At 36.9% G+C, this 17378-nt stretch overlaps 2 protein-coding genes across 2 annotated transcripts in view; one reads left to right on the forward strand and one right to left on the reverse strand.

Moving 5' to 3' along the window:
- Positions 1 to 12406, forward strand: LOC139975164 (protein fuzzy homolog). The gene is made up of 10 exons (XM_071982824.1): positions 1 to 152; positions 1355 to 1476; positions 2033 to 2117; positions 2657 to 2725; positions 3418 to 3522; positions 4408 to 4605; positions 5819 to 6021; positions 6570 to 6751; positions 7710 to 7857; positions 8881 to 12406. The coding sequence occupies exons 1-10, from the start codon at positions 75 to 77 to the stop codon at positions 8954 to 8956; spliced, it is 1266 nt and encodes a 421-aa protein (XP_071838925.1). The 5' UTR covers positions 1 to 74; the 3' UTR covers positions 8957 to 12406.
- LOC139975159 (glycerol kinase 5-like) overlaps positions 10754 to 17378 on the reverse strand; it is a 20970-nt gene continuing 14345 nt past the window's right edge. Inside the window, exons 15-18 of the mRNA XM_071982818.1 lie at positions 16605 to 16708; positions 15804 to 15866; positions 14011 to 14144; positions 10754 to 13670 (exon numbers count right to left, since the gene is read on the reverse strand). Of these exons, the coding sequence (XP_071838919.1) occupies positions 13519 to 13670; positions 14011 to 14144; positions 15804 to 15866; positions 16605 to 16708 (453 nt within the window). The 3' untranslated portion in view covers positions 10754 to 13518. The remainder of the gene's footprint in view (positions 13671 to 14010; positions 14145 to 15803; positions 15867 to 16604; positions 16709 to 17378) is intronic.

Genomic DNA, 17378 nt, shown 5'->3' on the forward strand with positions numbered 1-17378 from the left:
TGCTTCTGTGGTGGCTTCCCGCTGAGGATTTGATACAGAACGTGATGGCGCTATAGCTTGTACATGTATTCAAAATGGCTGCGCACTTGGTTTGCTTGACAAACGAAGGAGGTGTGCCACTTTTTTCGCGTTCATCAGGATCTGCCAAACCGGTAAGAGTTGTGCGTATACAAAATGAATGTTCGAAAACTGCTGGGACTTGGTAGTAATTTAAGAACATAAAAAATATGTGTAATCTATAAATTATTCTGGCTAACGTGAAGGGAGTTGTGGACTGTGTATAGGCCTAACGCCAGCTAAGCACAGAACTACACTACAGAAGGCCTGGTAGTACTACTACTAGCGGTATGGATTTAGCGAATCAAATATAAACATCGCATAACAATTAGGTGAAATAACGCCAAATAAGAAATTATTGCTACTTTATGACAATCGACCCTGTATAAGGATAGTTATTATGTGGGTTCGCAATTCCTTGCAATTATGGTCTCGTAGATGAACATAAGGAAGTGAAACTTGTTTTAAAAAAATCCAATGTTTTCACCAACGCTTTACTCAACTAGTATAGTCAGTATTGTCCTACTAGTAGCATGGTGACTTCGAAGTTCGGACACTTAAGACTTAAAACACCCCAAAACTAAATCTTCTAGTATAAATCATTTGAAAATATACTTCATAAGGTGGGAGAATTTTGTTATAGTACGATACACGGCCAAACTTTCTTTCCTGCAAACTGTTTTCACGTTGTTTTCCAAGAAGATTCTTCGTGATTGTGGAACTAGTATTTCTTTGCTAGAGTATTGCGAAGTTCGGACACGCAACCCACAGTGTGGCGCTGGTGATAAAATTGGTGGCGCAGTTGCTCTTTCAGTAATTATAGCAGACTTCATAGATCTTCGTCATTTTATTGACAAATATGTAAGTAATTTCTTGCACGCGGGTCATTTTGGACAGAAAATAACTGTAGCTTCGTACTTTTTGGTGAAATTTGACTCTTCCTGTAGATTTTCATGGTGAAATCGTGTATTTCTTAGGGTGTCCGAACCTCGCAGTATGCCGAACTTCGCAATACTGACTATACTGTACTACTACGCCTAGGTCCTGAGACCTGACATGAGTCGGACTTGAACAACATGAAAGAGTTGAAATCAATGTTCTTCAGAGGAATTTTCAGCTACTATTTCTTTTAAATTGGTAGGCCGTTAAAGGAATGCCAAAAAAATACACCAAAATGCTCTTTGGCAGGACGTTTTATGTTCCTCCTGCCAATGAAACTTGAAAAAAAATTGACATTATTGGCCTGTAAACCTGCCAAAATGGCAATGCTGCTAAAAGCTATCCCTTTTCCCTTCAGCTAGCGTTTGCTGAACAAGGGATGCTCTATGGAGTACAGATGTTTGCACAAAACCATGGAGTAACCTTACAGACCACTGATACAGAAGAATCAAAAGTTGTTTGGAGAGTGTTTCATGACAGGTACCATTTCCTCACTTTAATTTAGACCTATATCAAAAGATCTACTTGCAGTATGCTAGGATGGCTCTAGGCTATATCATTTACCTAATGTAAAAAACATGTTGAATAATAAATCACTTCAAGTAGACATTCCACATCTAGTTTTCAGTAAGAGTTGGCACCAAGTATTGCATGTATATAACTAATATTTACAAAATTTAAACACCATCCAAGCCTAGCTTTTCTTTAACTGAAAGATAATTTATCATTCCATGGAGGTATTACTGTTATCATTGCCATGAAACCACCACCTTGTAAAAATTTGACCCTCAGTCTGTAGAGAAATAATTTTTTCAACAAGGTCAAATATATATCTTATGGTGCCAAGACACTGTAGGACCGAGGGATTGGGAGGGGGACCTATCATGGAATCCCTGACAATATTCACAGCTATGATTTTCACATCGGTGTGTCAGCACTAATGGGGGAAAGGGAGGGGGGGGGTTGGCAAGTAGAATACAAAAATATGTTTATAACTGCTGAGTCAGTCATATTTTTCTTATCTTATCATTTGTAGCATTGTCCTGGTATTAGTGCAAGGTGATGATGGCAGTAGTCATGTGCATGCTAACACACTCTTAGAGCATGTTTTCCAGACTATGGTAAGTAAAGACTTTAATCTCTACTCTAGTCCTGCATGAAACACCCAAATTTTAACCCCTTGAAAGTCATTTTAGTTTCTTTGATTTGAACCTCCCAAGTTAAATTAGCTATCTCAGAGGTACACGCATGTACAATAACGGAGCATATCGAGAACTTTCAAATGGATGGAACATAGCCCTGGCTTCATTGAAGTTAAGTTTCATGTACAGGAGGGGGGGGCGGGAATGGTCTGGGGATCAACACCTCCCCCACCAAAGATTATTTACATTCTGAGGCATATTTAGTCTATAAATTAATTCTTAAATCTTCTCAGACACTAAACATTATATCTGATACAGAAGTCAATCGGTTTGTCAGAAATGGCATCGAGCTGAACTCTGAATAAGTGGTTAAGTTTCAATCCTTTTAAGCTGTTTGGCAGCTATGGTTGAGTTATGTGTTCCTTATCTGAAATCTCACATTTTGTGTTTGAATTTGCTGTTATCGGGTCTTTGCTGTTATCTTTTATATATACTTGTATCCTTTCATATTCTCATAGGTGATGTATCTTGGACTGGATACCATTTCTAGATTAAGAAACATTGAAAGGCTTCGAAGGGATTTAAGGGTGAGGAGAGCTCTGTGAAGTGTCTTCATGAAGACGTTTGTAGTTTCTCTACTAATTTTGTACCTTTTTAGTAAGTTTTCAGTGTGGAAATCTCGAATGGAGTCTATTTAGCTACCAGGATATAAAAAAGACCTGGTACTTGTTTTGTACTATCAAATTTGACCATCTTTATCTGGCGGTAAAATTCTTGAAGGAGAACAGAAAACAGAGGACACGCTATAAATAAGAACAAAATGCTGTGGATAGGGAAGCGCAATGTATGAAACAAAAGTCACGGTCGAAGTCGTGCAAGGATAAAGGCTGAAGTTAAAGTTAAAGCAGTTGATTGCATTTACAGCACAACTTCTCCTCGCTATCAAATAGTGTACAGTAATGTCAGTCTGTGACATTAATGTTATGACAGATGTTTTAAACATCTTGGTACTTACCACAAACAGAAGCACTGCCACACTTTGAAAGCAGATATATGTAGTGCTGTCTACTTTTCACTTAAGATAACCAATAATGATAATTATTCAAAAATGAGAAGGAAGGGGAAATAAATCTAAAAATGCTCTTGCAAGAACATAATTGTATTCAATCGTATATCCTTTTTTTTTCTTAAAAAAGCTCATGTTTGGAAGTGGACTGTTTTCTTCTTCATAAATCTGCCCTGAATTATTTTCTCATTTTCATGTGTATTCACGTTTCAGGTTTGTTATCCTGTGATAGACTCTCTGCTGGAAGATGTTCATGTATTTGACAGTATCTGTGAGACTGTTGAGGTTGTGTCCACCACGGAAGTAGCTTCATTGCAGGTAATACACTGATACGCAGGTTCTTCACCATCATCCTTCCCCCTCCGCCTCCCCCCCCCCATCCAATCCTCTTTGTACATCCCCATCTGTTACCATCTCCCTTTCCCCAATTTTATCCTACCATTTTCCCTCCTCCCTTCTCTCACCTCCTCTGCCAAATCAAAGTATTAAAGACAAGACAAGGAAAACCAGGTGTTTGCTGAAAACCTTGCCTCCTTTTATAATAAGAAACTACTCAGTGATCATCTACTGTGGAAGGAAAGTTGTTTTTTCATATGCTGAGCATTTTTTTACTTTTTTATTATAAATAGCATAGTCTAACATGGCATTAAAGTTTACCTTCCTTTAACCAAGTTTGGCATTTTAACTGTCCACATATATTTCTTGCCTTGAAAGAGATTTCGCTTCAATCTCATCTCCACCTGTGTAATAATAATAAGTAATATTTATATAGCGCATAATCAGCAAAGCTGCTCAAAGCGCTTTACAAATGTAAAACCTAAAAACAAATAGTAACAAAAACCTAAATATTAAATATATAGAACCAATAAGGCATAAAATGTAAAAGCCTAGAGGAACAACATATAGTCCCAATAAATTCAGTAGTATGTAAATAGTTAAATAGCTTTAAAAAAAAAAAAAAAATGATTAAATCATAGTCAATGTTTAAATATAAATAAGTATGAGAAACTATAGTACAGTAAGACAATTGTTGTAAAAGCCTAACACAGATAGTAATAAACACCCAATACTAAACGATAATAAATAGAACCCTAAACGCAGTAAAAAATAAAAAATGTTAAGAAGTAAGTAAATAGTTCCAAACGTAGGATCTATGCCTGTGTAGATGATCTGTTTTTTCTCCATTCATTGACATCGTTTCAGGAACCTCTAGAAAGCTTTGTGATGGAGTGCGACAGCACCTTCGGTTGCGTCCACTGTAACGGTCGGCTGCTGGTCGCAACCCCTAAATGGTGGAGCCTCAGCGGCCAGGAGATGATGCTGTTATGCAGGTTTATACGCTCCTTACCGAAGAACTCGGCCAGCGACATTCCAGTGTATTTGCCGCACGCGAGCCCAAAGGTAACGATGAAACCTTTTGCACTCTGAAAACCTCTTCCCTGGAACAATGGCTATATGACAAAGGTGATCGGGCTGGAGGGTAGAGAATTTCATATGTATTTCACTCTTATTGAAACTCGGGCCAAAACTTACAGCATAGATGAGAGAGACATAAGTGATACACATGAAGGATAATCGCAACAACAAAACAGTTTGTAAAACAAAACTGGTGAATCGTGTACCGTAAGTCCAAAATACACAATATTCGTATGGGAAATCTCCATATCAGAATATTTTGTCCAAATTTGCGATATGGTTGTTTGAAGCTCAACTATTGTTGCTAGATGTTGCTGCAGCCATTCCAGAATGAAGTGTGCAGGAAATGACCTTTGACATTATATAGGATACATTTTCTACAAAAATGTTAGATGTTATATTTATTTTTTTTATGATTTTTTTTTTAATGTGTTTATCGTTTGGAATGCTCAGTGTCATGTGGTGAACTGACAATGGTATGGAAATTTCTCCTTCAATTGTTTAACAGATATCTTCATGTTATTTATAAATGCAAAACTTTCTTTTTAATGCTGACTTTAACAGTAATTCCTTCAGTTGAAGTATGGAGTTTTTACTATTTATTAATGTACTGTAGCGAAGCTAGTGAACAATTTCAATTTTCTTGCTGGATAGTCCCTCGTACAGTAATTGCATGTCAGATGCAATTTTAGTTAGACGAACCTTTTTTTTCCTTCGTAGTTGTTACTCATTAAGGATTACAGCAAAAATGTTGTTGCAGTTGTTAATGCAAGAATCTGAAAATTGGTTGAGATTTCCAATGTACATACAGTAATCTTTGATCAGTTGTCACTCAGCAGGGACATTTTCTAAAGAAGAAAAAAGAAGAAAAAGAAAAAAATGGTGGATATGACAAAATGGAAGGGACATGATGACATGAATATTCATGAAAATCAAACAGAATTACCCACCCACTTGGGACAATATTTATGTACTGTACTTTCATATCCTGCTTGAAAGCACTTGTACTGACAGTATGAGCAGTATGATTATTCTGTTTCTGTGGGATAAAGGTTAGGAACTGTTCATACTGCCAGTACAAGTGAATTTAAACATGATATGGGAGGACAGTATAGAGTGATATTAGTATTAGGAAATTGGCCCCAAGTGGTTGTAAAATTATCATTGAACAAATTTTCTTATTTAATTTCTTCTCTAGGTCCCTCACAGATTGATCAGTGTCCACTTACTGTCCGGTCTGGTGGTCAGCGTTCTATGCCTGGACGTTCCAACTCTTTCAACAGTGCAATCGAAGCTAATTGAAACCCATTGGTTACCCCACTTTGAAACTCTGAAGGGTTGCCTGCGTGCATCGGTCACTAACATTCCAAAGACCATTCCTATCGATCCTGGCATACTCGGGTAAGTTTATAACACTTTTTAAAATCATCTAAATGAAGATATAATTGGTTAGAGAGAAAATAAATCTTAAATGTACTCATGTTCCATCTCCAGATATGATGTATCTGAATTTTAGCAATGTGAGATTCCTATTAAAAGCATTATTATCTAAGACGGATAGTTAATTAGAAGATGTAGTTTGCTTTCCACATTAAGTCAGCTTATATAAACTGGTTCAGCAGACCACCAGTGAAAGTAAACAAAATGTATGAGCAGCATCCTCTCCAATTCCCTCTCTAGCTCATCCATCACCCCCCCCCCCCCACCCCCACCAAAATACCTGCACATCTATATTTATGGAAATGAAGTAGATCACCTTAACAGGAAAAAAACAGTAAGCAACCTTGCAAACAACCCCTATAGGTATTACTCTACAAAAACCTCCAGGAGTGTACTTTTGAAAATGTCTACTAGTAATTTTCTTAGCATTCTACAGTTTTAAGGCAATACCTTTGAACTTGAAGGTATTATCTATCTCTCTCAGTTTCTTTCTCTTTTTATTGTACTAGTTTCCTTGTGATAAATACAGAACAACATAAGTGCATTTCATCGTGTGAACTACCGATCGTCGAAGGCAGTATGGCCGAAAGGAGGCCACTGACCGTTCAGAAGAGGAGACGTATCTTGACTTCATTCTACAGGAATACCGTGGGATCCATCTTCTCTGTAATTCACAGTCCTGAAAGAAAAGGTACTTCACTAGATGATAAGTCATTTTTCACTATGTGGGGTTTTTATTCTGTTTTGTGAATCTTTGTTGAAAGAGGGACTCATTTGGTTTTATGTTAGAATTATACAATTTCAGCTAAGATAATTTTTGCACCTAATTAAATAAAGCATTCTACCATGTTTTAAGGTGCATATGTGTGCCGATACAATGTGTACCTGGTGGCTTTAATGTATGCAAACAATATGCAAGAGTAGGCCACGCCTGTCATCTCTACATTTACTCTGCTCTGCAAGGCTAAGCTTTGTATAAATTTCTGTTCATGCATAACATTCTCCTAAAGGAAGTGGAATTTCTCTCCTAGTTTTGAACGTGCGAGTTGCAACTGCAGTTGAAGGTGGCATAGCTTCCTTGATAATGTCCAGTTCAGTCATATCTGCTAGTAGCCACAATAAGTGAAACTAAAAAGGATTGAAAGCTAAGCATAAAAAATAAATGTTTTAAATTTCAGAGGTTAATTGACTGAAAAACATGTGTAATCTACTCCTTCCCCTGCAAGGAGAGGAGGGGGTGGAGGGAGGGGGGGTGAGGGGAGATTGGGCCTCTACAAATCTGTGCTAAGTTTAATCTGATAATTTTTGTCCATGGTGAATGACTGCAGTCTGCTCTGAATTGTTGACTGGTGTCATCAGTTGGATCACCGAGCCATATCGACTATATGCCCCAGTCTGCTCCTTTCGTATGGCTCAATGCTGTTGTTAAAAGTCCAGTCTGAAAAAATCCATGATTTAACAAGTCGAATGTAACCTAAAATTACCTTGTTTATTTGTTGCTATGTATAAATGGAATATTTGTCAGATGGAATGGCAGTATTAGACTAAACTTGGATATCATGCATGAGATTGTTCTTCCTATTTCAACGATTACCTAATCATCTTTCTGGTCCCGATAACTCTGCATCTCGTCGTTTCTTCTTAACCAGACCCGTCGGGGGATCGACCGTCGACATTTCTCCACGTTGCAGAGGAAACGTACATGAACGCTCTGGATCATAAGTGCTTTGCAATCAACTCTAAGGATTTCAGATTATTTGCCATCTTCTCATCTGCTGTCCCCCATCATGCAGTCAGGTTAGAATTAAAAAATAACCTCACCTCACCCTACCAAGCCAACCCCTACCCTGACCCCCAACATACCCTACCCCTACCATTCCCTTCCACAACATAGTAACCCCTTTGCTTCTTTACATCTATTCGGTGGTCTTTTGAATAATTAAATTATTTACGATCGACTGAAAGTTTTATATACAGCATTATGTCATATGTAAAAAATATTGATTTGTGATTGCTGAATACTTCCAACTTCTGATGATGTATATAATGTGACATGCATTGGAAAGCAAAGAACCACCCCCCTCCCCCCTCTCCCCTGTCCTGCTCTTACTAATCTTAAAACCCTTGAAAAAGGAAGGGTTAAGGACACACAATGTTTTGTTATGCTATTGTAAACTTGATTTATATTTACCTTTTCCTTATAATAATAAAATAAATACCATATATTAAAGTGGTGTTATCATGAAATAAAACATGCTCAAGAGCACTGTACAAAAGAACCAATACCTGGAATATAAAATTACCAAACTTAAGAAAACCTAAAAGTAATAACAACAGCAGTAAAAGTAAAACATGCTCAAGAGCACTGTACAAAAGAACCAAAACCTGGAATATAAAAATACCAAACTTAAGAAAACCTAAAAGTAATAACAACAGCAGTAAAAGTAAAAACATGATATAAGACAGGGTTATAAACCACAATAAAGAACATAAAAATATAAATATACATAAAAATGGGCACAGTAATGTGAATAAAACAATTTTATTGTGAATAAGATTAATGCCCATACTCAAGCCTATAAAGATAAGTTTTCAAATGCTTCTTCCAGAGTTTAGGACCTGCTGCACTGAAAGAACAATCTCCATATGTGACTTTGTTAGTATGAGGAATGACTAGAGAAAGATGACTTTGGGACCGTAATGCCCTAGCTGGCGTGTAGTGTTTCACCCTAGAATATGTAGCGTTTTATCCTTGATTATGTGATTGACTTACTGCCAGGAAATTTTGGGTTATAAATTATTTTCCTGTTTGCTTTCCAGGTATGTCAGCCTTCAATTCTTGGAGAATTTAAAGAAGGATAAGGCCTTCACAGATCTTAGAGAGAAGAAGAGTTAGTCCGTTTCATTGGGATCCTCCTCTGCAATTGGACAGGTTGTTTAGTCTTGCGGTCTGATATATCCTTTCTTTCTCGACCGTCGTCATGGCAACTTTCGTTGCCCGATTTCCGAAGCATGTTCTGATTGTGGGCACTTCACAAGGAAAGATATGTTCCCGCTTCTACGTAAGGATATCGGCGATAAAAATTAAACAGATTAATTACGGCACATCAGAGCCGTGTCCGAGGGAGGACAGTTTGTCACAGTAGTTTTGAAACGTACAAAAACGTTCATTCATCTTTGAAAGGATTCACACGTTTACGGATTCATCACACACTGCCAAAGCTCATTCAACGCATTGAAATTTTCATGTCAGCATTGAAGACTTATTTGGAAAGTGAAATGAGGAGAAACCATCTCGAGTGGGCCGTCGGCCCGAATAATTCTACGAACCAGTCTGAAAAATGTAGACGTGATTTCAGCCAGGTTATCTATAATTAAAAATCTTTAATTTATGAATAGTTGTCTGACATTATTTGGGATTATGGAGATAATTGTTAGTGCTAATTCAAGTGAACTAAAAATGCCAGTGAAATCAACAGTAACATCATACACAAATTGGAAGTACCATGTTTTCATCTTGAAACTCTTATATTAACTGTAAATGGAGGCTTCCAGCTGCCATTTGATATGTTATCAAATCCCATGATTCAGTAGAGGTTCCAAGGGCAAGTATGAAAAACATGGCACAAATATTTATGTAAAATATTTTAAGCAAGTATTTAAAGGGTGCAGTAGTGTACACTGGAATCTTCAAAACACAGCAGATATGTTGTCTGCCTTTCCTTTGTTTTGCAAGGATTGGGGAGAGGGGGTGGGTGGGGGTGGCATGGCCACTGTTGTCCTTTGGTTTTGTCTGTTCTTCCTTCACACCAGTTTATTTCCTTGTTAAAAGCTTTGCTAAATTTGTTTAGCTACCTGTTTCATAGTTGGTTAAGGTACTTGATTTCTTTTCACACAATATTCTCAAGTTGGAAAATATTCAACTGTCATTACATTGCTTATTTCCTTTTAAGATATATGTAATGAATGGATTTCTTTGATTACAAGAAGTCAGGAGAGGAGGGGTGGGGGGGGGGGAACAGTTGTCTGAGCAATTCTGTAATTATCGGCACCAGAGCAGTAGAAATAACACTAGTCTTTCACTTCCTCAACTTGTATTCAGTAAAAACAAAAACCAAAATTATACTTATTCATGAATATATATTTCAGTTATATAATTTTGTTGAAATAATACTCTTCATATTCAATGATTGACAATCAGATATTATTTATATGACAAGTTATTGTAAAGAGATGTACTTTTAAGAGATGTATTTTCTTGAAATTTCCAGCAGTCTTTAGGAGGGGATCCAGGGGTGTGTGAGGGTGTACACCTCCCCCCCCCCCTTCCCTCCCTTTTAACCCACACCAAAGAAAATATGAAAGTAGTTATTAGCACAACTGTGTGGGTTGAATATGAATCAGAATGCACAAATTCACATCCCCCCCCCCAACAGTACAACCCTACAACAGTCTACTTCAAGGTACCCAGGACCACACACACCCTCCTTTCTAAAGTCCTGGATCTGCCCGTTATTCCAAGTATTCTATGTACTTCAAATTTAATTTTCTGGATTTAAAAAACAACTAGAGCTCTTTATTTACTTGTCTCAGAAAAGTAAGATTGTTTGGTGTTTACTTCCTGTTTTGGGGGTTTTATTTCCTGGGTCAGTGCAATATTTTATTGAAGAAATAATAACAATCTCAATAAATTATAGAACAAACGTTTTTTTTGTTAGTTTCTCTTTCAACTAGTCGCAATTTCATACTGTTAGCTCAGTTAATGCCCATCTTTACTGATGCAACGCATTGTAGAAACACCTTTAATTTTTAACTACCTGCATCAGAGCGTCTTACATAACTGTGACATCTTTATCATTAAGTTTAACAGCTGTTAGGTTCTGAGAAAAGCTTGGAGACTTTTATAAAAACTGTTTGGCAAACTTCTACTCTTAGCATTATTTTATTTCTATTCATGTAAATTCTTTTCTAAGTCATGCAAAGCTTTAGCGGGACAAAACTTGGGGCAACACTGATGACCCTAGTAACAAGTTGAGAGGCAGGATGGTTACCAGGCCTTTCATTTTTTTGATCAAAACCAAATTGAAATTGATTGAATCCAAAGAAAACAATAAAAAATTAATATAAAAATGGAATGTGCTTAATCAATGAGTTACAAATACTTGGGTAAAAATAGAATTACAAGAGAGGAATGTAAAATAGATTTGAAATGATGAGTTTTAAGAAACACAAGATGAATACTAGAAATTTAGATTCACTGGTGAAGGCTCTCAAACCCAAAGCTATTGCTAATCTCATTTCACATAATCATTAACAGGAAGGTAAAGAGGTGTTCTGGCCTCTTATTTAGATAATAAAAGACCAATCATACATCGGTGCCAGTAAACACAAATCTAATCATGTGGCTTTTCCCCTCAAAAGTTCCTTATTGATGTATACTATTACCCAAAGGTCAAACTTGCTTTAAAGATGTAAAAATTATCTCTTCCAAGGTTTTGACTCTCCAAACTTATGCACAGATATTCAGTGGTGTTGAAAAAAGTTAAAGTTGAAGGTTTACAGTCTTGTATGAGGCTAAAGCCTCCTCACACGACTTTACAACTTAACCCCTAGTCATTGGTAACTTGTCACACCCACACACCAAAGTGTGCACAATTCAATCAATCTCTCCTGGGGCACACAGTGCACCACAACCATGTGTCCCCTGGGGGACTTCCCATAGGGTGCAGCCACAAACCGGCGCACGCAACTATATTTACAAGTTACCTCGCAGGTCCCCATTTATACACCTGGGTGAAGAGAGGCAATGGAGATAAAGCGCCTTGCCCAAGGACACAACGTAATGATCTGGCCAGGGCTCGAACCTGTAATCCTTAGATCACAAGTCCACTGCCTTAACCACTTGACCACAACGCCCCCACGAAGATGTGAAGAGAGGAGGGTGGTGGGCAGAGGGTTCTCTGAGCAATTCTTTAATTATCGGCAACAAAGTAGTAGAAATTAAAACTAGTCTTCCAGTTCATCAATTTGTATTCAGTAATAGGTTTGTATTCTTTTCAAGGTTTTGACTCCCTAAAATTATACACAGATATTCAATAGTGTCAAACAATTAGACATCTTAATGAGGCAATATGTTTAAAAGGATGGCAGTGAAATGGAATGGAAGTTTGGATGGTATGAGTGACCATTATTTGAATTTCTAGCATATTTGGGGGCAGTTATGATGACTGTTTAACTGTCCATGATATACAACATTTCTAAAGATGGAATGTACTACCGAGGTGAGTAATACTTCAATGTCCTTACAGCCTAAACAATACACCTCCAAAGAGAAATATATACCAGAGAAGAAAATTGTCCACACCAGTCTAACGGCTGACTGTTTAGTGGTTTTCACTTTTTTTTTTTATCCAATTAGATCTTGTAGTACGTATTACAAGGAACTAAATACCTTTAAGTACATACCATACAGCAAGACTTTTCTTGACTGTTGTTTCACAGTGTGTATCACCTTATTATCAATGGGTATGTACCCAGACTGTGTTAGTTAGCATGACCTAGCCTGACACGATCCTACAAATTCATTATTCTTCCCTTTAATACTCTCTCAATTTATCTGCCAAAAAAACCTTTTACTGACTGTTTACCAGTGAGGAGGTGCAAAGTTGCCTGACCGTGGACGTATTTCCCGTTAGAAAATTCACGAGGTGTCAGAGCATAATATGGAAGACTATAACATGGACCATCTGTTAAACCAAGTATTTAACAATTATAATTAATAAATCTTAAATTAAGATAAAATATCTTCTTCCCATACATTGCTCATATTTCTGCATGCATTAGTACTTTTTTACTTCAAATAGAAACAAAAGCGTGATATATTTTGGCTATCCCCCTCGGACTAAAGGAGTTAAAAAATCGCCCCATACAGGACATCTTTACCGTGACATGGAAGCAGCCAGTTTTAAATTATCACATCATTATTTAAATACACAAATAAACATCATTTGTGCAAGAAAACTTATATGCATAATTGTAGAAAATGAAAAAAGTTATCGTAAAAAGGCAAAAAATTCAACAACTTCAGGAAGAAGATGATGCATCGAAAGACCTGAGAATATGTTTGGAAGTTAAGCATAGTTCAAAAATGAATAAAAGCATGACTTTAACACAGAAAAAAAATTAAAAAATGTGAATTTTCAAAATGATATAATTTGAGCATCTGAAAAGCACACGACTTTAGTTCACTTTATAGACGCTGATTCCTGTGCCTTGTATTGAAAATGGAACTCTGCCTTTGAACCTTAATTCTCTGAATATAAATGCGGTACTTTATTTTGAATGAAATTAATAACTCAACAAAACTTGATTTGTGCTCGTTTTGTCCATTATTTCATATTTGTTTTTATAAAATCTATTTGGGCAAATTGACGGGATACCCGAGAGTTATGGTAGGCATCAGGAACTCTCCGAGTACCAGTCCAACGATCGATCTACTGCTTTCTCCCAAGCTTTGATCGTTACCCTGTAGTCTTCTTTCAAAGATTCCGAGTGGAAAGTTGTATCGATTGTTCTCAAGTTCTTTATCTCTTCTCTGTCTTTCCAAATCCCTTTAAAAAAAATATTTAAAAAAAAGTAGACATGATAGGAATGTGAGTTGAGTATATCTGTCTAACTTTTCATCTATTGATTTGATATGTGCAATATATAAACTGTGATACCATGACAACAGGTTTGGATTTGCAGACAACAAGACTTTGATGGATCTAACTCCTGTTCTTGTTCTCTGATATCTGTGGTGCAAGTGAAGGGCTTATTGTCTGGACCATATTATAACAATTTGCATATCAATAAGTAACAATGTTGCTCATTTGTTTCGAAGGTTTCTTTCTCTCTCTCTCTGTTCTCATGATCATTCAACTTGTTTGAAGTTAGCAGACAATTACATACCAACTGTTAATCCGGCCATGAATGCTGCCCCCAGACAGGACATTTGAAGATTTCTTGGTCTCTCGACTGGACATTCCAACAAACCTGATATGAGATTGCAGATGAAGCTATTTCTGCTCACTCCTCCATCAATGCTGTCAAGAACAATAACGATAAAATCTGTGCTATCACCTGTAATGTAATTTGTTGTAAGTAGGTTGTAAAGTGTGGTTTTGCTTTTCACTCTTTGCTTCTACCAGTTCTATGGTGCAGTGGATATTAAAGGGAGGTCCTGGTTCGATTCCCTGGTCGGAAAAAGTAACGTGGGTCTTTCATCCACAAGAATTTGGTGCTTTTTTTTACCATCTTAAATGGTATTCAAAATTTTCAAAATCCAAAATGAGCTAAAGAACCTGTCAATTTAGATAGCCACCTGACATCAACTATTGTGACAAGCCATTCCACTTCTCTCATGTGCACGAGTGGCTTCTTAGCTTATCAAACTATCTACCTTCGAGGCTGATTATTATTCTCAATATTGTTTAAACAGTGTTGTTGTTAAACAGATAACCAGTTGTAGATGGGTTAGACAGCATTTTTGTAGTTTTTTCAATGTTATTTTATGTGGTTCATGTATAATGATAATAATAATATTGAGGATTTATAAAGCGCAGACATATCCACCTATAACGGTGCTCAAGGCCCATCACTACAATAATACCATGGTAACGATAACCTGTCAAACATAGAGCCAAATCCTCCTCTTGGCAGCAGCTAAACAGCGCCCAACTGACAGTTTTAACTCACAGGTCCCCATTTATACACCTGGGTGAAGAGAGGCAATGGAGATAAAGTGCCTTGCTCAAGGACACAACTTAATGATCTGGCCAGGAATCGAACCTGCAAGCTTTAGATCACATGTCCACCGACTGCCTTAACCACATGATGACAATGCACTAAACATATATAACCCTACACTGTACTAACAGCTTGTTAGGATTCTCAGTGATAGTCAAAGTATACACTTCACTGCTGTGGCTAACTATAGAGGACATTTCTAAGAGGACACAGCTTAAAGAGACATAACAAGGGGACATTTCTGATGTATTTTACTGCTGGTTTACTTCACTCACAGCTTCTATACATACTACACAGTAGCAGACTAACCAGTACATTCTACTTTTGTGGTTTATCCTAATTGCTGAACTACGGTCCATGTGTATATACTACACTGTACCTATCGATCTACACGTAATTTTGTAAATTAATCATAATCATAATCATAATAACTGTGGCTCGCACATCATAGATTTCTCAACGACAGTCAAAGCATACAATTTTTCTGTAATTATTTCTAACCACCTAAACTTTCATTTCCATCTCAACATTTAACCAGCTGCCGTAAATCACCAGACAGAACAAATATAAAAACTGATTGATAACCAAATCTGTCCTCTTGAACAGAAATGGCTCAGTAGGTGACGAACCAGAATAGCATGAGTGAGAGAGAGCACTGCAGGAGAAAAATTGTGCTCGGATACTTGAGACTACAGGTGCGAGTCCTTTATTTACTTCCTGAAGAGAATTAACCTGGGTTTGCTCGATGGATCTCAAGCAGGAACGGTAGCAGAAGGCTGCGATTACCTCCTCGGCTCTTCAAGGGGGCCACTCGGGAATACATGGTAGAATTGCAACATACCTAGCAACTATTAAAATGTGATGCTTCCATAAAGCCACATAATTCTAAATTCCACAATAGTTTCCTAAGAGTTTACCTTTTCATTTCTTTATTTAACGTTTACCATGTGACTCACCATATGATCTGTTTTACGACTGTGCGACACTTATCCAATCCAAGCTTGTGCAACTGAACGACCCTGCAAAGACATAATGACCAAATCTGACTAGTAGAGAGTTTATAATAACACACAGAAATGTCAAAACTGACTTAGAAATTATAAACAAGCTTGAAAAGAGCAATGAGATTTATGGCTAGAACAGGACACAAAACAAGTGACCTCATAGTTACAAGCCCTGCATTCTACCAAACTGAGCTATTCTCTGCTTGGAGCAGCAGCTAGGAGCAGAAACCACAGTACCTTGCGTTTCAAACTCAGTAAACCCACAAAAGAAGCAGGCATGGGATTTCATGAGAAAGTTCAAACTTTTTATGTAATACATACATATAATTAAATGAACCACCTTACCCCTGACTGGGCAATTACAAACTTAAAAACAGCAAAAAGAAATTACAAGCTTGAACAATTAAGCGACTTCCATATGCTTTATTTGTGCAAAGAAATTTTCATCCTTTAATATCATCCAAATAAAGAGGCATCATTAATAGCATCCAAATAAAGAGGCATCTTTAATGACATCCAAATAAAGAGGCATCTTTAATAGCATCAAAAAGGGACATCTTAAATAGCATCCAAAAAAGAGGCGTCTTTAATAGCATCCAAATAAGAGGCATCTTTAATAGCATCCAAAAAAAGAGGCATGTCACCCATATAACACTGAAGCTATTATAGCTTATTACTAATCTGACCTGACAATTTCATTTTGCGCATGTGTGTGGTAGATAAATCACGGAATGGGTTATTAGCTCGACTCACCTAAAGGCAAGAGATTCTAACATACTTCTAACAATGTGACCTGGTTTTGTATCCACTGTAACACCCAGAAGGGAGGCACAGGCCCCACCATTATTAATAGGACCCTGCGACAAAAAAAAAAGAAAACGAATGTTGGTATGCATAATTCAAATCTGGATTTAAGATTTGACTATGTAAAATATTGCAAGAATCGAATAAAGTTGAAGTAGCAACTTTAGTGCAAAATTTTACAAGCCATCAGCAAATCTACCAGTGTCATTGAAAATGAAAATTGAAAATGAAAAGAAAATCTGATAAAATCTGATCTTTAGGCTTATTAAACTATGGAAACATAACACACATATGTATTCCTTTACACAGAGCTGCAATATTTATATTCAAAGTGTTGACGTGCACCATGTTTGTAGAAAAACATTTGTATTCACCATTTTATTGACCATTGTTTTCTATTATTGTATCACATCTATATGTTACAATTGGTTCAAGTTGAAGAAAAATAATATGTCATGACTATACTGGAATGAAAACAGTGATAATTCTGACTGTACATCAATATCATGAAAATAGTCTAAGATGTTTCAGTGTTTGACGAATCAACAATGAACACCCTGATTCCCCCCTCTACCCCCACTATGAAGGTGGGGGTGATCATGTGCAAGGATTCTCGAATATAAATTTAAACTTGATCTTTTAACGATGCCAGTTTTCTGTTTGCTACAAACATTCTCCTCCTTCGTGCCAAACCTCTCCTTCAAAACGAACCGGCTGATATAG

The sequence above is a fragment of the Apostichopus japonicus genome, chromosome 10 (genome assembly GCF_037975245.1).
Source record: "Apostichopus japonicus isolate 1M-3 chromosome 10, ASM3797524v1, whole genome shotgun sequence".
Classification (NCBI taxonomy): Eukaryota; Metazoa; Echinodermata; class Holothuroidea; order Aspidochirotida; family Stichopodidae; genus Apostichopus; species Apostichopus japonicus.